At 35.7% G+C, this 23395-nt stretch overlaps 3 protein-coding genes across 3 annotated transcripts; all 3 read right to left on the reverse strand.

Moving 5' to 3' along the window:
- Positions 1-75: 75 nt before the first annotated feature.
- Positions 76-2074, reverse strand: LOC133852388 (uncharacterized). Its single transcript, XM_062289136.1, has one exon. The coding sequence runs from the start codon at positions 2050-2052 to the stop codon at positions 820-822; it is 1233 nt and encodes a 410-aa protein (XP_062145120.1). The 5' UTR covers positions 2053-2074; the 3' UTR covers positions 76-819.
- Positions 2075-3127: 1053 nt separating this feature from the next.
- Positions 3128-9581, reverse strand: LOC133883051 (uncharacterized). Its single transcript, XM_062322236.1, has 12 exons — positions 9498-9581; positions 9330-9362; positions 8688-8836; positions 8325-8481; positions 6745-6985; positions 6261-6502; positions 5292-5555; positions 5074-5184; positions 4118-4342; positions 3816-4019; positions 3545-3721; positions 3128-3336 (listed from the first exon to the last, which is right to left on the reverse strand). Exons 1-12 carry the CDS (start codon positions 9564-9566, stop codon positions 3133-3135), a joined length of 2076 nt encoding a protein of 691 aa, XP_062178220.1. The 5' UTR covers positions 9567-9581; the 3' UTR covers positions 3128-3132.
- A 2574-nt stretch (positions 9582-12155) lies between these two features.
- On the reverse strand, positions 12156-20102 carry LOC133883043 (peptide chain release factor APG3, chloroplastic). The gene is made up of 15 exons (XM_062322223.1): positions 19827-20102; positions 19612-19668; positions 18508-18588; positions 18343-18400; positions 18143-18246; positions 17650-17701; positions 16987-17036; positions 16067-16132; positions 15793-15957; positions 15321-15393; positions 15040-15172; positions 14112-14169; positions 13199-13246; positions 12683-12766; positions 12156-12503 (listed from the first exon to the last, which is right to left on the reverse strand). The coding sequence occupies exons 1-15, from the start codon at positions 19977-19979 to the stop codon at positions 12432-12434; spliced, it is 1254 nt and encodes a 417-aa protein (XP_062178207.1). The 5' UTR covers positions 19980-20102; the 3' UTR covers positions 12156-12431.
- Between the last annotated feature and the right edge of the window lie 3293 nt (positions 20103-23395).

Raw genomic sequence — 23395 nt, forward strand, 5'->3', positions numbered from 1 at the left:
TGCGGTGGAAATTCATAAGGACTAAGAAAAACAAATTTTATAAGAGAAAATTGTGTGAAAACATTCTAACCCCACTCTCCATTCATAGAATATCCACAGTTGCATTGTTTCTCATTTTATAACTTCGATAAAAGTTATCACTTTTTATGAAGATGATTTGGGGTGTGGATGACCACACTTGTTATAGTGTGATCATTCCTACATAATCGTCTCTCACTTGATCACACTATAACATTTGGTGATAAACTTAATTGAACATGATTACCTCAGTACCATTAACTCTTTCATGCCAACTCTCATAGGTGAGTTTTTCCCTAATCAACAAGTCCAGAGCAGCAGTATTCCAGGACTCTAGCAAAGCAAGATCCACCTCTCTCATGAGATCAACATGTTTTTAAAGGCTTCTGCTCTTCCCTCTTTGAGGACAACTACCATATCACCATCCACAGCTATTTCATAAAAAAAATGTCCTCATCCCCTGAAGAATCCAGCAAGTGCAAAATAGCCACTTCAATTGGCCTTAACATAACTGCCGCTGACTGCACACCTGAGAACACTCCATGCTAATAGAGGTTCAGCAGCAATAAGAGGGTCGAACATGTTATAATTTCAAACTGTTCGAAGTGAAAAATACATTACAAACAAGCGACAACAATTCTCTCCATCACTGCCTAGATTGATCACCACTAAGAAAGCAAGAAAGTTACATCTGAGCGCGAGAGATAAAACGCGTCGTTGGGATAGATAAATCAATCATAATAACTCTGAAGATGCTGAATCCTAACCTCATATGGTGAAAAAGGGTATTGATGTTAAATATCATGGTGCTTCAATGGTTTCCTCCACACATATTTTCAGATCTAATTCCTCAGTAGTTAGTCCTAACGATCCACCATTCCTTTGGTAGACACTCAGCAGTTGGGGACAGCTTTTTTGAAATTTGGTCACATATCTCTCCAAGAAGTGCTTCTCTACAAGTCCTACAAAACTATATACGGATAAATCCTTCTTGATTAAACCCTTCAACAGCAAAATTTGAACAACTGAACACCTAGGAATAGTCCTCTTCTCCAAGCTGAAACATAGTACCAAAGGATATCTAGCAATATCAGTTGATGGCCAACCCATTTTGTTAATAAGAAAGTCCATTACTTTCGTGATTTTGTTTTCGGATATTATCATAATCAAAGGGCACATTTTGAATGCTAGGAGCGTCTCATCCTTAGACCAACCCCACCTCCCATAAACTTCAAATTTATTCTCCCAGTTAACTTTCTTTATTCCAATAAGCACACGAATTGCGAGGACAAACTTTGATTTGAAAGGATCAAACCCCATATCCTTAACCTCCTTGACAACGTCACCAAATTTAGAATGCTTAAGGAATGCTGAGCCGGGCCAAGTAGTCAAAAAGCGAGAGATGAAAGGCTGAGGCACTCCAATTTCTCTCAGAAGCCCCAAATTGGGAGCTAAATTCTTATCTACATCCTGACAAAGAAGTCGAGGCCATCGCTTCAAAGCTGCAGCAACTTTTTCATCCATAACAAGTGTACTCTTGAGGAAATCAAAAATGGGCATAAGACGATTGAGGCTTCTTACCAAGACGGATGGGCAAGAAGAGATTATCTGAGCACATTCCGTGTCTGAAAGCCCCTTAGAACCGAAAAACTGAAGTTTGGGCAAAAGGGTCTTCTCAGGATCTGACAAAAGCAACCGTGGCGCTCCCATGACAAATTTAGAGATCTGGGCATTGGTGAATCCATGGTTCTTGAGAAGATTAACAACCAAGTCTGGTCTCTCAGGGGTTTCAAAATGGACCTTTTTGGATGCAAAAGTAGCCCTTTCTAGGGACAACCCACATGATTTTACAAGGTATGACACCGTGAAGTTGCGTTTTTGTTCATCTACAATAGCTGCAAATGATGAAGATGAAGAGAAATAACTGACAAATAAGGGCTTTTGAGGAAAACCCAGATGGGAAATTGACTCTGAGACAGCAATACTCCCATTAGTTACTGAAATTTGTAGTCTTTTGCAAAAGATAGCAAACATAACTGGACTCACCGGGTTTGGCTGAGTGATCTTTAACTGTGAACACCCCTATTTCAAATATTGATGGAGAACGGCTTGAATTCGAAACAAAGCTAAAAATATTGCTGGTTGACCACGCCTTACGACACTGACCAGAGCGGGAGAGACAGAGGGCCTCTTTCCAGGGTTTTCTTTTCTCTGAAGAAGTAAATATAAAGGCGCATAGTTATGTTTGGTTTTCTCTGTTCAAGACAGCTACTACTGCTCAGACACGGGAGGACCCAATTGGGTTTTCTTCTTCAGCAAAATGGTTTCTTTATTGTCAAATAATTTACACCAGTAGGTTTATCCGAATTTAAAAAAAACTAGAAGAGGAAAAACAATTTTTAGCCGTGTCTTAACTCTTGTTGTCCACAAAAATGTCAAAATCTGCTATTTTAGCATTATAGACTGTAGGACGGGTTGATGGGTCGGGTTCGGATCAACCGTCAATATGTTAGGATCAACTCGAACATATTCTGTTTAATTAAATAGGATGCAACCGTCGACCTCTGAACATGACCATGAGTGATCCAACCCGATCTGAATGACATGTCTTTTCGGTCTACTAAATTTTCTTCCAAACTGATTTTTTTAATTCAGTATATTAAATTAATATATATTAAAAAATGCATATAATTTTCACATAAATTTTTAATAAAGTATACGCTTCAGAATGCACATAAAAATTATATACATTTTAAACACATCAATTTAATAAACTAGCTTAGGAAAAATTCCTGCAACCCAATTTGAGTATGTAATGTTCAACTTTGAAAAATTTTATTTTTTTTAAGATTTCCATAACTTTAAAGATCTACATAAAAATTGAAACTTATTTTATACATCAAAAAATAAGGAGAAAAAATTGGAGATGATCACAACAATACCATGCAATATATAGCTTTACAATCAAGTTATTCCACTGGTTATTCACTTTTTATGTATTTTATATAATTTTTTTGAGATTTTCCGTTGACAAGGCAATTTACTCATTCTGCTTAAATTCATAAACATTACTAACAAGCTTTATAAACATTGTAATTATTAGCCGCTGGCAAGTTATGAAGAAGAGGAGGCTTTCTGGGAGAGCAGAGCCTTGAGAGATCCAGAGTCTGTAATGGGGGCACCGCAAGTAAAGTTTTGGCATACGAGAGCTACCACTTTATCTGTAGCAAAATTGTTCTTCGCCATGAGGGCAACATTGCTATTATATTCCTCCCAAAATTCCATCTCTTCTTCACTGGAAGGGTCTACGTGAATAACCTGTCAATAGTTTCACCATTAGAAGAGACATTGTTAAGACTCGAGCAGATATTTCTACACTCAAGATAATAACGACAATGTTGATGTGATATAAAAAAGTGAAAAGTAGTTTTGAGTTGTTCGTTAATGTTTTTGTTTTAAAAAGAGAGAACGGACAGGAGAGAAGAAGGAAGTGTAGTCAAATGGAGCAGATATTTGTTTAACTCACTGTTTTATTGGGATCATATGATGCATGAGCTGCAACAAGCATGTTTTCAAACTCTATAGAAGGCTTATGGCCAACTAAGACAACTTGCTTCCGATGGGGAACAGTGACCATGTCTGCGGCACAACACATCAGAGGCACTGCCATGGCCATATCTTTTAGTCTTGTCTCAAAAACTGCCTGTATAGGAGAAACAAACAATAGGCAAAGTCAGGAATACTTGTATGCCTAAACTTGATTTGACAATGGACCTTAGTGAAGCAAAGCAGCTTACCAGAAGACGCTCTGCATTCTGCCTGTAACAATCAGACCTACCGCCCGCAACCAAGGAGATCAATCTTGCAAGATTAATTGCAGAAACCGAGTTTCCAGAGGGCTCTGCCCCGTCATGGTCTTCCTTCACACGAAGGAGAATTGATGGGTCTTCCCCTGGGGTATTGAAATAGCCGCCTCCCTCTCTATCAAGAAATAATTCATCCTGTAGAGAAAATTCTCAACTAAATTCAAGAAAACAAGGTGGGAAAATGGGAAGGCTATTATAACTTGAAAAGAACTGAGTTGGACATTGGTTCTTGCCTGGGTTTCTTGCAGTTCAGTTGCCCAAAGTAGCCACTTAATTCCACCACCAAACTCAAAAAGATCCAGCAAACCCGAAATCAGAAAAGCATAATCATCTAAAAACCCGGGCGCTTTAGATGGGCCATTCCTAAAGCTGTGTTGTAGCCTGTGTGTTTGCTCGTTATAGAGCTGTCTCCTGATAAAAGATGCCGCCTTCTCGGCAACTTGCATGTACTCCTGAGGCTGGACACCAAAGAAACAAATCAATAAGAAATGAGTAAGGCAATCAAGAAAATATGAAGTTATGAATAACACAATTAATAAAAATGATAAGGAAAAAAAGTAAAGAAAATAGGATAATGCAAGACAATATTTATTCATAAAAAAATATATGTATACCACATATTATGATGTCACCCACTGGAGACAAGGCCTGAGCCTACCCATGAAAGGAATTTAATAGTTTTGATGAGCAAAGCAAGGCATAACAAGTACTTATCTCAAGCAAGTCTAAAGATCACAAACAAGAACAATATATCGAGCATTTAATATGGCTGCTAGATAACAAATGGTTAGTACCATACAGTGCCAGAGAACTGGCTTTTATCATACGAGTCTGAGAGTCTCGCTGGTTGCTACCTTGAGTTCAATGTTCAGCAGATAACAGAAACTCTTAATTCACAGCCAAGATTGCACCTTTGACACTTCTTCATATACTTTCCCATTGATCAGAAGAGTAATTGGATTTGCTTACACAATATTATGCTAAAAACCACATTATTTCACTAATTGACAACTCAGTGACAGACTATTTAATTTAAACACCCAAAACTCTGAAAGCACCAGATATGAAGTGGAAACTGTTCAACTTAACAAGCATGATCCATCAACAGATAAGATGACCACACTTAAATAAATGGAGCATTTTATAAGAAAGTTTCCACACAATCATGCCAAAGACGGTAAAATCTTACATCACAGCCAACAACAGGAAAGTTGAATTTGGTCCCCTCATCTTGATCCTTCAGAATTTTAGAAGCCCTTGCAAAGGCTGATAGTGCGAGTCCATTCCATGATACAATTACCTAGCAAGCACCTGATCCGTTAAAGTGTGCGCCAATTTTTTTTTAAAGGATAAAATAAGTAGTTGATGGGTTCTTTAACATAAAAAGTTCATTGATTTAACAGATACCTTATCATCCAAATGTGGTTTTGGTCGCTTTGATCTTACTTCAAAAAGCTTTTGCCTACATTCACCCACAATATCAAGATATTTTTCAACAGGCATGCCAAGTTTTGATGCCATTTCAGCTGGATTTCGTCTCTCAATCAGCACATTCTTTTCCTTGAATTCATGGTGAGGATCACTCATTCTAGAAAGGTCACAATTACCCAAAGGCTTTACATAGTAATGGTCCTTGAAAAGAGTTGCATGCTCTCCAATTATGTCATCAATCTAAAAACAGCCAAACCAGGTAAAAATGGAATCAGAGCTAACTGAATAACCACTAATCTCAGACCAAAAAGGGGAAAAATAAAAATAAAAATTGAGATTCACAGAAGATGTATCACCTTGAGATTGAGAAATTTTGCAGGCAACATTCAGCGAAAAGTTCACATATAGTTCAACATTCTTTTCTAGAATACCACTAATGGTCAAATATTCTAGAAAGCAAGTATTTTTTATTCAAAAATTCATCCATTTAGCATTTATACTGAACATGATACTTATAGAGACTGGAAAGTGGACAAAGTAGTCACCAGAATACTAGAAATGCAAGTTTATGACATGTATTATTATTTTTTACGTTGATTTTGATACCCAAAAAAAAGGGATAAACAATAAAAGTAATCAATGAAGAACGCAAACAACAATGAACAATAATGCACCCAAATGCTAATTTTTGGAGGGTATCTATTTCAATTTCAGCTTTAAGTACGACAACAAAGGACAAACAGAAAGATAAACTGGATGGAGCCAATATTCACACACAACACATTAGTAGATGTAATCAATGAAATGATACCCGTCTAAAAGGCAGTGCTGGAAAGAAGACACTGCAGATATAGGTCATGCATAAAGATATATCAAATATCTCTCAGCATTCACGATGAAGTCAAAACATGCATTATACTAGGGAAGTGATGATGAAAAACGAACCTCTTTGCTGGTCCATACATAGAAGGCTCCTTCCTTTTTCCTCGTGGCACCTTCATGTTCGGCACTGTCAGCGTCCTCTGCTGAAAAGATCTCACCTTCTTGTCCGATCATGTCTCTCCCCAAATAATCAAGAATATCCCGAGATACGCATGAATAGAAGGCGTCTTTGGTGATAGAAAAAGCATCTAAATAGACATTAGCAAGCTGACCTTGATCATACAACATTTTCTCGAAGTGGGGAACTGCAAGAAAACACTCCTGTCTCAACAACTCCATCACAACAATCCAAAAGAAGGAGAGAGGGCAAGGGTTTGGCTTTACAGCAAAAGTTAAATTATCCAACAAGAAAATGAGCCATTATCTAAGTATCAAAAAGAAAGAAAAGGACAAAGCACAATCTTAGTGGGCTCGCCATTACTGACATATCAATAGGAGTTAGTCATAGGTTCTTGTAGAAATGGATGTTCTCCTAAGAAAAACTGACCATGCCAGCACTCGTCCACGCTATATCTATGAAAGCCACCTCCAACATGATCATGGATGCCTCCTCTTGCCATGCATTGCAAGCTAAAGAAAACCTTTTTCAAAGCTTCATTTGCTTCACGTAACTTTCCAGTTTCCTCCATGTTTTTGGACCAGTAAAGCATCAGCTGAATTTCGACTGGTCTAGGAAACTTTGGGGCAGATCCAAAGCCACCAAACTTTGAATCATAGCTAGCAGAAAGCTATAGTAAACATTGAAACAACAGATATATTTTAACAAAGCATTAAAAATCAAAGAAAAAAAACTTAGAAGTAATGCAAATGCAAAGATCATATAGCCTGAAAAGAAAGGAAAAATATCACCAAGTTGTTTAACAAATATTTTACAGTTTGAGTAATGTTTTTAAAGCAGGAGCAGGATGATTGAATGCAGGAGACATTTTCCAATTCCACAAACTCATAATAAAAGATAAGCCTGCTCATGTAATCAACACCTTAAGACATGTCACAAACTCAAAGTAATAAAATGTAAACCCCGCCTGTGCAATTAACACCTTACTCATAAAATAATAATAATAAAAGGGATAAATGCATTTTTGGTCCTTGTCGCTTGAAGTTTTAACAAATAGCTCATTGAGTTTTAAAAAGTGATTAATCACTCCTTAGGGTAAGGAAAAAAAACACATTGATCCCTACCGTTAGAAAAGTTGACAGAGTCCGTTAATGTACTACATCAACACAAATCATAGTGTGACACATGTCACTTACAATAATATATATATATAATAAAATAGATTAGTAAAATCAATTGCTCACTAGATTAGTTAAAATAATGGTGTAACCGCATTCGAAACAAAACAGATTATTGGATTTCAACATAAAACCACGTAAGAGAACAACAAAGCCTAGAGGAGTAGATACTCGAACAAAGATCTTTTATAATCTCCTCTGTTTTGGGTCGCTTTTGAATCTTTAAATCATCAGATCAGCTGGATTCCTCGGATGTTCGGCTTTTATTCCTTTTCGTTCTTTTCTCCTCCTTTGTCGGAAAATTTTGAACCTAACACCTATCCAACCCCAATACTAACCCCACGAGAGCCATGAAAGCTTGAGTTAGCGAACTCGAGGAGCCTTTACCCGATGCAGAAGTCTATGCGTTTGATTTGTTGTTACAAGATGGACACTGCAACTCTTAAAGTATATTGGATTTGCCTCACACTGAAAAAGAACTTGCAGATCATCCCCCTTCATCTCAAAATGTTGTAGAACATGGCAAATATATATTTTATATTTAATTTTTTTTGTTCTTTAATTTTTATTTAAATTTTTATAGAAAGTGACACGTGTCACACTATGATTAGCATTGATGTAGCACATTATCGAATCCTGTCAACTTTTCTAACAGTAAGGACCAATTTTATCTTTTATCTTTTTTCCTTACCCTAGGAAGTGATTAATCACTTTTTAAAACTTAGTGAGCTATTTGTCAAAACCTTAAACCACAGGTACAAAAAATGCATTTATCCCTTTTAAAAAAAAAAGAACAAAGAAAAAACAGAACTCGTTGTGATAAAACCTTACCTGCTCCGCACATAGACGCATGGCATTTTGTGAAACCTCATCTGGCACTTTACTAGAACTTGCACTCGCGGATAATGCCTCTGTGAGCTGCTCAATAGCAAAGGCTCCACTCTTAACAAGAATATCCCTCTTACTATCCCAGGCATCCTTCACCTTTCTGAAACAACACGAGCAGTAAAATAATAAAGGGAAGCACAAAAGAACACAAATATAATTCTTTTTAAGTCACGGGCTCAGACTTCCAACAATTTCTTTTGTTGCAATTAAGAATGTAACACATAATGACAAATATCAGCCACCAGCACTACGAGCGGGATGGAGAGAGGGAAAATGGTAGCTCTTCAGGGGCCGACATTTGCTCACCTAAGTATAGTTTTGAACCCTGGTCTCCCATATTTGTCATCTGGCGGAAAGTATGTTCCACCCATTAAAGGTTTCAAGTCAGGTGAAAGAAAGACACTAAGTGGCCAACCTCCACCACCGTACAATGCCTGCACATAAGTCATGTATACCTGGAAAGATGAAACAATTCCTTCAGCCCAAAGTGATCATAATTGGTGAACGAAAATTCCCAAATTACTAAACTCGACAGCACCAGAGAATGTAAAAACTGCATATAGAATGTAAATTCAGCCTCTTTTATTTTTATATATAAAAGATTTGAATGTAATTCCAACCCCAAAACTACCCTTCCTCTTGGATCCATGTGATTAACAAAACGAAATGCGGCTTTACCATAAGTATATGATTAGTTGGAAGAATGATACTAAAATACCAGACCTTCACACAATTACAATTGCCTATCATGCTGAAATTAATATGGAATTCGAAAAAAAAGAAAAAAAAAAGGCCAACCAGACTAAAAAAACAAAAAAGGATTCAACAAGAAAAGAGTATCAAATAAAGAACAAAGAAAGTTCACAAATTCCTTTAGAGTATAGAATGACTATTGGACAATGATCAAGATATCTTCACAGAAATATACTGCTAAAACCACCCATTTACCTTATCAACATCAGGGCGCTCTTCCCGATCCACCTGTGGAACTGACATGTTAGACTCGCAAGAACAAAAATATGACACAATTTTCTTTTTCCCCCTAAAGTTCTCTAATTTAGGGAATTGACCAATTTAGAAATGAAATCCTTAGGGTGACAATAAATTAGAACCGACCTTGATACTGACAAACCAATCATTCAACAATTTGGCAACCCCTTCATCCTCGAACGATTCCACCTCCATAACATGACACCTTTTGGATAGTTCACAACAATAAATAAGTCCTAACAGTCATCAACAATAATAGGTAGAAGGTACATAAATCTCCAAAAAATGGGCAAAGAATCTAACCAATGGCAGGTGCTGTATCCAACTTCAAATGAAATAGCACCATTCATCACCAATGAGCAATTAATAAAAATTAATCACACGTCAGTCCAATCTATGTGATATCGTAAGAGAATAACACATGGTTATTACTAATGGAGGAGAGAATTTACTTGACAAGAAGATGGGCACGTCTCTCCTACGCGCTTCCGCGAAGGCTTCCTCACCCCATGGATACCAATCAACCTTCACATCATATTCCGACAGTGTTACAAATTAGAAAAAGAAACAAAGAAGTAGTTTCTAGGAAATTCAACACAATTCAACCCAATCATCCCTGTTTGGGTTTTTGAGAATACCAAGGAAAAGAGGAGAAAAACAAGTATCTTATCTCAAACGCTGACTGAGATTCAAAATTATGGAAAACCCACCTCAAGTAAGCCAAAAAAACACCATTTTTTTTAACTATCCATAATTCCTTGTCTTTTCCTACCCTTTGATCACAAAGTCGAGAATATAAATTAACAAAAATGATCAAGACACTTACTGGGTTATGAGCATGCTGAAGAAGATAGGGACTATGCTCAGCAGCTAAACGATTGGTGTTATTGTGAGATTGCGGTGCAGGTGTTGAGGGTCGTTCAGCCATGGCCAGGACCTTGAGGGAGTGAATGGGTCGAGGGAAAATGGTTGAGAAAGGCCAAGAAAGTGAGGGAAAGTGAGGGAAGGCACAAGGGTGTCTTCCAGGGAAGGATAGCAATTTAGTTGGGTGAGAGAAAAAGCGGTGGAGAGTGGGAGGGAGTAGTCTTTTGAGCATAGAATTGTGGAGAAGCAAAGAAAAAGAAAGACAAGGTTTTTGTATGGAGGAGGAGGTTGTTGGTCCAGGAGGAATTGCCATTTTGCCATATATATGTATGTCAAATGGCAACGGCGGATCAGTTTCAGAAGCGCCATGTGGAACCGGTTTTGCTCGACTCTTGGAGTGGCTTCCTTGTAGACAAGTGGCCTACGCTCGGGTCTGTGTCAGTCTGTCACTTATCTTAACTCTTTTCGAGTTTGGAGATTTTTTATTTATTTATTATTATTTTTATTTCAAGATATGAATACTAAAATTTAATGGAACTTATTTGTTGATATACATAATTTTTTTTAATTAATTATTTTAATACTATTTAATGAATAAATTCCATATCATTTCAGTATATGGAACTTAGGTTTAGATTATTTACATGAATAGACCCATCTCATAGTGGTTTCCATACTCTCACCTGCTGGGCCTGGCCCATCAAGGCCCTATTTCAGTAGGGCCCATCAAGTAATCCTTTTGCAATCTGGGGAGAAAATCTTGCCCATAACTATGTTTATAACCGATTACTCTTGTACAAGTTGTTGACTCGAATTAGTCTGAAATTAGAGCCAAGCCAACAACTATTTTTTTTTTTTTTTTTTTTTTTTTTATAAAAAAAAAAAAAAAAACCCTCCAATCTTAAGCTGATGCTTGTTAACAAATTATGAAAGAGTTGTAGACCTAGTATTTTTTTTTTCGCGCATAATACCCTTACAGTATTGATAATTTTTAACATGATCTGCGAACCCAACACTAAATTATCGAATTAGAGTTGAAGGGTATAACCTATTTAATTAAGTGAATCAAGTTAAAGTTGACTTTTATATAGTTTTATACTTATGTCTTGAGACAACTCGAACCGATACATGACATAAAGATTGACAATTTTTTATACGACTTGAGAATCTAACACAAAATTTACAAGTTATAATTGAAAAGTCTTAACTTATTTAATTAAAGGGTTTGAGTTATACCCCATCACAACAAGACCCAAACCCAATGCTCATGACACAATAGGTTATCAATTCACGAAACCATTTCACCATGATTGTGATACAAGGGAACACAGACATACAAGGTTCTAGCTAGGAAATACTTGTCAGACGAGGAAGCTAGGTTCATCTGTGGTAGCTGAAGTCAATGACTCATGAAACCATAAATGAAGTTTTTTTTTTGGTCGGAAATGAATACAAAGATTACATAACACCTTTATACGGATAGATATTAGCTACAAAACCAGTTTGTAGCAGCTAATTTTTGTCCCTACAATAAGGTGACACGTAATCTTTTTGTAGCCAATTCCTAATTTCCTACAAATAAGTCCGATAAAGTGACATGTGTCCATAACATATGATAAAGATATATGATATATTTAGAATTTTTGTACAACTCTCATACAACTTTTTTACAAATTAACCATTAAATTGTTTTCATACCGTAGGTCTTACATATTCAATATTGATTTTTATTTTTTATTTTTATTCTTTTTTATAAAAAAAAAAAAAAAAAAAAAAAAAAAAAAAAAAAAAATTTGTTGGGTTGAATAAGAGTTGTGGAAAGATCGTAAACATATCATATCTATATGAGAATCACGTGTTTTTATAATAGCATTAATAAAAAAGCATATTCTTCTCATATGTTTTATGAACACATGTCACTTTACCGTACTGGTTTGTAACTAATTTTTGTTTCCTTTATACAATGGAATACCAATTTTACAATTTAAATGGTACGAGGCATCCGAAAAACCATTTACCTTCTCATTTCATCTGTACATACATTTAAAAGATAACTCATATTCAGACCATATCAGCCAACTAAATGAGAATGTTCTACATGAAGACATCAGCTTCTTGTGGCAGATATTGTTTCCTTCGTATATCTTGTCCAATAACTTGAATTTTCTAACCACATTGCCATAAAATGCTAGGAAATCAGCCAGTTGGAGCGACGACGGACTCCGCGAGTTCCTCTAGCAGTTCCTTCTGCTCCATAGCAGCACAAGCCTGCAAGAAACAAATATTTTCAGTGGCATGGAAATCATTACGCTGTGTTTTATTACTTTAAATATTAATATTTTTATTATAATTGTGAGCACAATTTATGATTAAAATAAAATCTAGAAGAAACAAAAGAAATCATGCATCAATAACAAGAGAAATACTATGTCTGAGAAAAACAGTACCTGGACTGCAGTGTCGATATCACCTTCAAGGAAAGAGGTGAGCTCAAAGTTCATCTTCAACCGGTGATCCGTAACCCGATTGTCCTAATTGAATGAATGAATGAAGTGTTATGAACTCCCTCAAAACCTTCAAAGCTTATCAGCACCAAGATGAACGTTTATGACTACTTATCTCAATCACAAAATTACCCTTCCTCAAGAAAGCCAGACAAAAACTAACAATTTGCTGAACAATTGGCTTCTGATTATCTGCACTAAGCGACTCCCAATACAATCTCTTATTTACTCACTAACACACTGATTAAAAAGTTCTTTTCCCTATCCGGCCATTTCTTGCCTTTTTCCACTTACTGTCAATAAACTCAAATAATTCTGAATAACCTTTTATTAAGGGTATAAAGTGGTCTCCAAAATATTAAGAAAGCACAGGCCCTAATATCAAGCTCAACGAAAGAATGGTAAATGCAATATTAAATACCTTTTTTCTTTTTATAAGTAATTTGCAATGTTAAATACCTTATAATTGTATGTCCGAATCTTTTCTGAACGAGCACCTGTGCCAACCTGCATTTTGATAACAATCATGAGACATACTTTAATCCAATGCCTAAAAACCAAACCTTATGACATGTAAACAAAGTTATCCAGAAAAATTGGAATTATGCAAAGACACCATCAATAGTATCCAGGCAAACAATTTCCACTGATCAATCCATGGCCAGACATCATAAGTCAGAGAGTATGTACGTAATGGCAACTGGACAGGTATTAGCAATAATACTGCCAAATTGCCAATCCTCTAGCTATCATTCGGTATTTGTATAAATAAATTTTCTAATTAGAATTGATAACATAAAGATATAAAATTCCTAGTGTCCATGGTAAACACTAGATGCATACAGATCGAGACTCATCTTCTCTAGGAGGAGTCGAACTAAATCTTAAAAAGTTCATTTGCACAACATTATGTAGTTTTTGGTGCATTTGGAGGTATTCTAGACAGGTATCATCACAAAAGAGGCAGGACAACCACCTTTAAAAAAAAACATAGCATCAATGACTCATAAGTGAGCACGTAGGTATGCAAACATATGTAGAACATATCAAAGTTACCCTATTAGATCTCTAATTACTTAAATGTTTCTTCCAGTGGTCAGCATATAGGATAACCATTCTGCATGTAATGTCAAGTTCACATTGAAGAAAAATAATAATAATGTCTTCAAATTTGAAAACTTAAGATTGAAACATATGTTATATCTTTGCTTAACTTCAAAGAGTCGTCAATGAACATTACATTAATAGTATACTCAAGTTTCCACCAAAAGAAATCAATTTGCAATGTGAAACATGCCAAGGAAGTATTGTTCATTAAAATAATATTGCAATCTCATATGTATCTCAAATATCCTCTAAAGCTAAGATATACCTGTAATTTTCGTTGATTGCTTAGCCTCTCATGTTGCTCTCTTACTTTTATCTCATACCTGTAGTGAGTACAAGGGTCATCCTAAATGCACCTAGATAAGGGGGTAAAAAGGAGGAAAAACGTGCAGTTTTAAAGTCATGAAATTATAAATTAGGGAAAACTACACTTACCCCTCAAACTTATACCCAAATTGGAATGTCCCCCAAATTTTAAAAAGTTGCAATTAACCCCCCAATCTACCTAATTCTTTCACTTAGCCCCTCTCCGTTAAAATTTTCTGTTAAATTCAACGAAAAATTTAAAAAATTGAAAATAATACCCCTGCATCACAAAAGAAAAACCGTAGAAAGAGACTCATTGCCAGGATGTGGATATCCATGGCTAGGGAATTTTCTCTTCTTTTTTTTTTTCAATATAAGGGCCTAATTGTATTTTCACAGAAATTATAAGGGTAATATGGACATTTTACCTGTTTTCCATTGGATTTAATAGAAAATTCTAATGGAGGGGGGTTAAATGAAAGGGCTACGTAGTTTGAGGGTCAATTATAACTTTTAAAAGTTTGGGGGATATTGCAATTTGGATATAAGTTTAAGGGGGTAAGTTTAGTTTTCCCTATAAATTATTAATTGCGCATAACAGACCACGCCATTAAGAATATAACTAATAAATAAGAAGATACTGTATGAGGATCATAGCTGCTAAAAGGAACAAAAAATAAAAAGAAAAATAAGATTGAAATGAAAACACTGCTTTTGATTAACTTTTGTCCCTCAAAATAAACACACCTCACAAAAGATTCAAACTTCTCTTATATAGGAATGCTCTTGAAAAATGAAAACATTGTACAACTCAAACGAATGTGTGTGTCTGTTTATATATGAGCACAATAGAATGAGCATTAACGCATGGTGAAATTGATGCTCACAGTTTTGCTCTCAACAACTGAAAAGCACGATCCTTGTTCCGGAGTTGAGTCCTTTCTTCTGTGCAAAAGATGCGGATTCCTGTTGGTTTGTGGACAAGATCAACAGCTGTCTCCACCTTGTTGACATTCTGGCCTGCAAGATGTTCATCCACAATAAATGACCTAATGAAGATATTCCATTCTTTTTATTTTTATTTTTCATTTTTCCTCCAGAAAATGAAGCATGGAAAAGCAAAATCACTTAATGAAAACTAATATTCACAATTTTTGCAGGATGGTACCTCCTGCACCCCCAGACCTTGCCGTTGTTAGTTCAATATCTTTTGGGTCGATTACCACCTCAACTTCATCTACCTAAAGCCAGATATAGCATAAGCGCAAAGAAATATATATAATGCCATTAATGATAGAAAATAAAAGATGAGAAAAACCACATTAACAACATAACATCTACAAGAACAAGCATATCCAGACTCTTTCACAGCCTAGGGCATTTTCAACAAATATGGATCCAGATATCAACATTGTTGAAACTCGTCAGTCAGTTTAGGAAAGAAGCAATTGCATGTAAAATCAATTTCCAAGACAACTTTTCAAGTAAAAATGGCTGCCTCCCCAGACTAGACTGCAAAAACCTTGTGAAACTTGATTAACTCTTGCTTCCTAACACGAGATTCTAGTTAAAGCTGAAAATGTTTTGACATGAATATCCTTTCTGTTGGAATGTGGTATTTATGTTAAAATTCACTCTACCTCTGGCATAATGGCTACTGTAGCAGTAGAAGTATGCACACGGCCTTGTGTTTCTGTCTGAGGAACACGTTGAACCCGATGAACACCAGACTCATATTTTAATTTGCTGTAAACACGATTCCCCTTGATCTCCATCACATATGTTTTAAATCCTCCTTTTTCAGCCTTAAAAGTAAATAAAATGAATATAATTAAAAAAAAAAAAAAAAAGACTGTGAATCACATCAAAACAATAGTTTACGCATAATTCTAATGGAAAGTTAGTGAGACATACTTCAGAGCTTGATAAGGGGGTGTACTTCAAAGAGTTTCGCTCGCTGTACTTCTGATACATACGGACCTTGAGAAAAAGAAAAGAAAAGGAAGGAGCATTAGGTTATATGAAGAAGCACTTCAGTAGAATAACTATTTATTACAATTTTTGAACATCCTAGGCCATTCATTTGAGAAAGCAAACATGAAGGGTGAAAATAATGCAGAAGCATGTAACTAACTCAAATATGATCCCAGGAACTATATCAAGAAACCAGGAGTATGTTTGATAAGTGTTTTGAAAAGGTTTTTTGTGTTTTGATTTGAAAAGAGTTTTTGATGTGATAGAAAGTTGAGAAGTCCACATTTGAAAAGTGTTGTTTATGAGGTTCATAGAAGAAAATTGTTTGGTAAACTTTTTGAAAGTGTATTTTAGTGTTTCTGGATAAGCAAAAAATCAGGGGTAGTCTGAATAGGAAAAAAAAAATTCAAGGGTGGCCGTGCGGCCATCCCTCTCCTCCCTTAGGGTGGTCATGTAGCCACCTCTCTCTTTTAATAAGTCAACATCCACACTTGAAAAAAATAAACAGTTTTCTCAGAATATTCCTATAAGAAGGTGTAGGAAGTTTTCTAAAAAGTGTGTTTTATTTTTTGAATAGTGCTTTGTTTTTTGTTTTTTGAAAAGCATTTAATTTGGTAACTACTTTCTGAAAAATGTGTTTTTGTATTTGGAATGTTTAGCAAACATAACCCAGTATATTCCACGTATGCCGTAAACTAAACCCGTTAATCTGGTGTCAATGGTAAAACCTTTAATTTCAAGGTCAGCAAGTTTTCTGTATACAAAAATAGTAAGTATTTGTTTTGTTTTGCAATGTTGTATACAACTCAATATGAATCCATGGCATATATTCTGAAGGAAAAAAAGAAGCATGTACCTACAAGATCACCAGCCCATAGTCCAGCCTCATCACCACCGGTACCTGCCCTTACTGCAAAAGAAGAAAAGCACAACTTTTTAGAGTCAGAATGAAACATAAGAAATTGCGGAACAGAAGAACCTTAGTTAAGCATCACAAAAGGTGCACAATACTTTCCTTTTATTCTCGTCAGTAGAGCTAGGTAACATCTAAAGCATTAAAAAAAACATTTCCAGATTTTTAAAGCAACCAAACAATTATTTCAAAGAGGGGAAAGCAACTTGTAGGCATTCATATCCTCTAAGGCATTTGGTATTAATTAGACAAATGCTTGGCGGATGGATTACATCATCCATGCTGTGGCTTGTTATCATAATCAAGATCAGCAGCTAATTAATTTCATTATGTTAATTGTAAAACGCTCGTTCTGTGGGAAGTACTACAAAAGGAGCAGCATAATGGCCAAAATCTGGCTTTCTCTCTGTATATTGTAGAAGTTGGAACACCACTTACGAGAAAAAAAAATCAAAAGGAACAACACCATTGATCAAAGTTGATCATTTAGTCCTGTCTTCCACATATAAGGTTCCAGTTTTTACCATACCCATAACCTCTTTATAAATTATATTTGGTTAAAAATCAATCAGATAGTACAATTCATTCACTGGCGGAAGAGGATGTTTACCTTCAATCATTATATTTCTTGCATCAAGAGGATCACTGGGTAGCAGTAGCACCTACCAATGTAAAATAACATTGCACCTTTTAAGATTCCTCGGAAAAGGTAAATAAACTAAATAAAAGAGACAAGGAAAAACAACAGGACACCCCGAAGTCAGATAAGTGAAAGAATACTATCACAATAAAATGATGCAAAAAAACATAAGAGTTTCCTCTGGAGCTCAAATTGAGATTCTTGCCAAATTAACAATTAATAAGAGATCTCATCACAGGTCAAGTTTGCCATTTAAATGGAGCTGCTTGGATTCGAATAAGTAAAACAATAAATCTAGTAAAATGATATTGCTTAGATGAATAAAATTTGAAGAGAAAAAAGGAAAAGAAGAATATCTTAAACAACAGATCAAGCATGTGAAGGAGCAAATAGTTACAAAACATAATAAATGAAAAGGAATATGTATATGAAAAATCCAATGTACTGATACAAAGTGGAAAACCTTAAGTTTCTCCTCAACCTCCTTGAGTTGATCGGATAAAGAGTCAATTTCATAAGCTATCATCTCTGCCATATCTTCATCACTGCCATCCTCTTTTGCTAAAGCTGACATGATAAATATGGGAGGAAGATATATGACTGTCAAGACAAATGTTCAATTTTCTGAAAGTTTTTTGTGAAAGTGAACAGGAGGGAGTAAACCTTTCGTCTCTTCTAACTGCTTCTCACAGTCCTTGAATCTCCTAAAGGCTGATACAACCTGTGTCCAGGACAAAGGAAAATTATTTCAGTTAAAAGTGAAACTAACTGCAACAGATAGTTCCAAGTTAGACCCAGCATGAGAAAGAGCAAAATTAAATGCAGCACCTCATCAAGCTCAGCCATAGATTGTGCCAGCTTTTGGTATTCACTGGGATTTGAAACGACATCTGGATCAGCCAGCTTGACCTAAAATATCAATTGGGTAGATTCAAATTGAGCATAAGAGCTAGATTTTCATAGGTTAATCACTGAAAGCCTCAAATTAAGTTCCTCTAAAGAGGGAAACAGACTTTAGCTAAGATAGTAAATGTACCATTCTGCCATGCAAAATTTGTTACACTCATTTCATGTTTGTCTTCAGATTCCTCAATATACCTATGGTCCGTGCATAACAGTTGCTGCAAGAGCTTAAAGGGACTATGCGAGGAAAGGATACAACAACTAGGTTAACTATAATGGGTCAGCCTACAATCACATCAGAACTAAATTGTCTTGAATTGGATTTGAAAATTCATTCAAGCACATGTTCTAACCTTATGAGAAATGTAATCTGATCTCCACAGTGGGAGCTCTCATTGCTCTTCCATAGTCATTGTCACTCTAAACCATGGGAATTTATTTTTGATAAGTACACTCTAAACCATGGGAATTCTAGTCCTTCCCATGTGTATATTTATTGACCACTTATTTCTCTCATTCCCAAAAGGACAAAATCCCAGAATCACTTTACCAAACAACCAAGCATTAGTTTGTGAACCATCACTTGAATCAACCGTAGAAGATGCATAGAATGTGTTCCCTCCATTGGGAAATAATACATACAATTCTTTATACAGAACAATTAGTCAACCCCACCATCTTCTGAGCTAAAATTATCACAACTGTCTCCCCACCTTCTTCTAATACTTAAATTTTGCTAAATTTCAATCCAATTTCATAAGTCCCCATCCCAAATAATTGCAAACTATTCCAGAGGCTGTATCAGCGAGCCTGTAAAACTCTAGTTTCATCAAATTCCTCAATACTCTGAAAGACGCTAATCTATCAGACCCCACTTCCCAATCAATTATCTAAATACTCGGATTTGGCAATGCACTTCAAAAGATTCTCATGCCTTACAACAACAATGACAACAAATTAACTCAGCAAGTATAATTTACCTCAGAAAACAATTTATTCAAAGCTATTACGCCATTCATCAATACATACCGATAGCTCTTTCCACGTCTTCTCTGCAGATTCCAGCTTCGTTATCAAATACGGCTCCTGCATTTCATCAAACAACAACACAACAATGAGCACAACATTCACAAAACTCCTCGGCCCCGTTTGTCTCCCCCAGAAAATAAATTCCAAAGTGAACAAAATAAAAAATCAAAATCTTTTACTAAGAGTTATCTTTCTTTATCAGGATTTGTACGTACCGCCATGCAAACGATTCTTCGAGCTCTGTGTGTATGAGAAGGTCGAAGGACGAGACAACCTCTTCTCCATTGATCCCGAAAACGACGTCCTGCTGGGAACTGATTCAACGTTGTTAGAACTCGCCCTGTCGAGCTCGCTGTTAAGCTATTCATTCTTGGGGTTCTAGCAGGTTTTGTGAGGAGCACAGAGACTGAGAGAGTTTTTTTGTTCCAGTCGAAGAGATAAAGTTTGATATTGGGGCCTGTTTGGGTAGTGGATTACTATAATCCCCGTTAAGGAATTAAGATGAGTACCAGTTGAGCTTAGGTTTTATCTAACCCGTCGGTCGGATAAGGCACCTCGTGACAGTCCTTTTTTGCTGTTTGAGAATTGAGATGGTTAAACTGTTAAAGCTTTCATGTTCTTCAATTACGAAGTAAATGGGGGAAGTTTATTTAATTTATATATATTTTTTTGTTTTGTAATAATGGAATTTTTACGGGTCAGATTTGTAATTTAAAAGTTTTTAAATGGTATAACTTGTAAGGAGTGATTACAAAGGAAGCACGGTTTCAAACTAGAAGAGTGTAACTCGAGATTAAGCAAAGGTTATGAGGGAGATGTTAAGCGGGAGAAATCCGCTTAACAAACCCGATAATCAAGTGGGACAATACGATTAATAGCCTAGCGATTAAGTGGGTATGTATTTTATATATTGAATTTGGCTTGCATGCGAAAATCACCACATGCATGCTGTAGTGGAAGCATGCCCTCTTAATAATAAAAAATTTATTAAAACTTAAAAGTTATTAAAAAATAATTGTTAAAAAGCAAAAAATATTAAAAACTAACTAAACAAAAACAAAACAAAACAAAAATGATGGTTTCGGCCGCCCCCAAATGGTTTTGAGGGGTAGTTTAAGGAAAAAATGACCTACGTCACACAAAAAAAAAAAATATAATCATCTTTTACTTGCTAAATCGTGGACTTACATCTTCCACTTGTAAAATTATTGAATTTTACAAATATAGTCGAAGAGGGTGAGGTGGATCCCTACTCAAGCCTAGATTACTACATGTGAGGCCTATTGGAGGTCTTAAGCTTTTGAGGTGTGCTGACTTTTGTAGGAATCGACCTTAGCTATGATCGTCGTATGTGGCCTTGAAAGAGAAAGTCGAGTAGGAATGCGGGTAACGAAGATGGGGGGCGGCCTTTGACTGGCCGGGAATGCTAAGAAGAGAACTCAAAAAAAATAGCTCATAATCAACTTTCAAGGGAATTGGAGCGGCTAAGAGGTATATATACAACAATTGAAGGATCTCCTTTTAGGATGGTAACTCTGAAGCCCGACCAGATTAGAAGTTGTTTGAACTTAAATTCGGATCTGAAAAATCTGAAGGACAAAAAATTATCTTTAGAAAATAGCTTAGGACCATGGATTTGTTGGAAAATATCATTGGTAGCAGTGGTGCGTGTATTACATCTATCGGGACCATAGCCATAGGGAAGAAGAAGCTAGCAGATCGATGTAGGTGAAGAAGAAGAAGCTAGTAGATCGATGTAGGTGAAGAGGAGGCGCGTGGATGGATGAATGTAGATTTGACCTCTAAAACCTCGAGCAAAGAACACCAAAGATAAAAGCAGTAAAAGACAAACCGGTCTGAAAAAGCTGGTGATGAAGATATCATGTAGGAGAGGAGGAAAAAACGGGTTCTTCCTTCTCCTTAGCATGAAAATGTGACTGAGAAGTTTTTAGGACCAGAATATACGAGAGCATGTTTGTGAAGAATACATGGTCAAGTAAGAAAGAAAGAAAGAAAGATTAGTGAATAATATCTTCACTAATCTTATTTGGCTGGTGCTTGGGATATTGGGTGGCTTGCCAATGGTATGTTGGTTTAATGCAATGATAGAATTGATATTCTTTTAATATACCCATGAGAGCATATGTTAGTCATTTACGCTATGGTCTTACATTTGGAGCCGTCTATGTTGCTAAACGAAGTCGCACTAAAAGAAAGCGATTGAAAGTGCTATGCGCCGTGTACAGCCATCTGCTCTCCCCAAAGCCGCCAGCTGACGTAAGCCGGGCCCAGCTGACTTATCATTAGCATACATGGCATCTTCCTATTGGCCATCGCCAAGAAAGCCTTTTATTACTTTGGACAAAAATGAAAATGAAAAAGAACAAGAAAAGAAGAAAAGAAGAAAAGTGTAAAAGTCTTTGATACCCATGACTGCATACATGATTTTTTTTTATTTTTTTAGCTTTTGTCAAAATATAAAAAAGAATATTATTGGATGGGTTTGTAATTTTATTTTATTTTATTTTTTTTCGTGTAAAAACTATTTTTTGTGTGTTTTAAGAATATTTTGTGTTTGAATTGTTTTTTAACGTTTTTATTTTAAGAAGAAGATGAAATCAAAGACAGAAAATAAGAATTTTACGAGTTTATTAAGTTGACATATGTCTTTAGAACATGCGATATTTGCATGTATTTTTAATAATAAGTAAGTTCATATGCTCTAAAAATAAATGTCAATTTAATAAACTAAATTAAAAAAATTTATTCCAACTCAATTTAGGTGAAAAGTGAAAACTTTGTCCGTCATTTATTTACTGTCCTTTCTTTTTTGAAAAAAAATATGACGCCATATTCACTAGAAGCAGTGTGCATTAATATTATTTTATTAAATATATTTTTAAAATTTTTTGGGCATAAAAAAGAAAAAAAGCAACCCCAACAAACAGGGAAAAAAAAACACCAAGTGGAAGGACCACTAAACGCATAGCTAGGGAATCTAAACTCCAACCGCTGCATCATCTAATATTGGTATGAAAAGCACCATCACTATTATTCTCTTGTACTCTTCTACTCTCACCCGGCCCCAATGTCGTTCAACAATGATAGAATTGTGGCCGGTGAATGAAGATTTAAGCCTTTTTTTTTAAAAAAAAAAGTTTTTCCATTTATGTTATATAATAATATTTTTTTAAAGAATAATGCTACTTTTTAACTTATTTATTAAATTCATTTCATAGTAGTTGACGTGACGCATTTTAAGTGGTTAACATAAAAAATCATTTAAAACACTCAATGTCGGTCGGTGTAAAATGAATACGATAAATATGTGTTTTACTTTTATTTTTTTATTTTTTTAAATCGAGAGGAAGAAAGTACTCCCCAAAACATAGGCACAATGCCAAAAAGCAAAAAGGTTAGCATACTAAAATAAAGTTTGAAAAGTTTAAGGCACCATACAAATTATAATCCATGTTCATGGAACCATATCATTTGTGAATTGAATTGAATGCATATCTTCGAACCCTTGGCACTCAAGCTATCACTCTCAACCCACTTGCAAAAGACCCCAGTCACATTGGACAAACACAAGCACTTTACCCTCCAAATACAGTGCACAAATTTCTGGCCCCCTCAAAAAAACCATGAGGGAATAGCCCTAAAGCTAGTAAAGCTACCCTTGTACTATAACCGGCCGAGGCAACTCCCATATCCCCCCATAAATACCCACTTGAAGTTTTTTAAAATAAATAAATACCCACTTGACTACTTCCAAGCCCCTCAT

This window comes from Alnus glutinosa, chromosome 12 (assembly GCF_958979055.1).
Source record: "Alnus glutinosa chromosome 12, dhAlnGlut1.1, whole genome shotgun sequence".
In the NCBI taxonomy this organism is placed as follows: Eukaryota; Viridiplantae; Streptophyta; class Magnoliopsida; order Fagales; family Betulaceae; genus Alnus; species Alnus glutinosa.

Excerpts from the sequence above, each read along its gene's own strand:
- LOC133852388 (XM_062289136.1), bottom strand. The coding sequence starts at position 2,052 with ATGTTTGCTATCTTTTGCAAAAGACTACAAATTTCAGTAACTAATGGG.
- LOC133883051 (XM_062322236.1), bottom strand. The coding sequence starts at position 9,566 with ATGGAGGTGGAATCGTTCGAGGATGAAGGGGTTGCCAAATTGTTGAAT. Across the intron at positions 6,503-6,744 it reads CGTGGACGAGTGCTGGCATG|TTCCCCACTTCGAGAAAATG; the intron begins GTCAGTTTTTCT and ends GTTTTCTTGCAG. Across the intron at positions 4,020-4,117 it reads CTGAACTGCAAGAAACCCAG|GATGAATTATTTCTTGATAG; the intron begins GCAAGAACCAAT and ends TTTTCTCTACAG.
- LOC133883043 (XM_062322223.1), bottom strand. The coding sequence starts at position 19,979 with ATGAATAGCTTAACAGCGAGCTCGACAGGGCGAGTTCTAACAACGTTG. Across the intron at positions 16,133-16,986 it reads GACTATGGGCTGGTGATCTT|GTCCGTATGTATCAGAAGTA; the intron begins GTAGGTACATGC and ends CTTTTTCTCAAG. Across the intron at positions 13,247-14,111 it reads GCAATCAACGAAAATTACAG|GTTGGCACAGGTGCTCGTTC; the intron begins GTATATCTTAGC and ends ATCAAAATGCAG.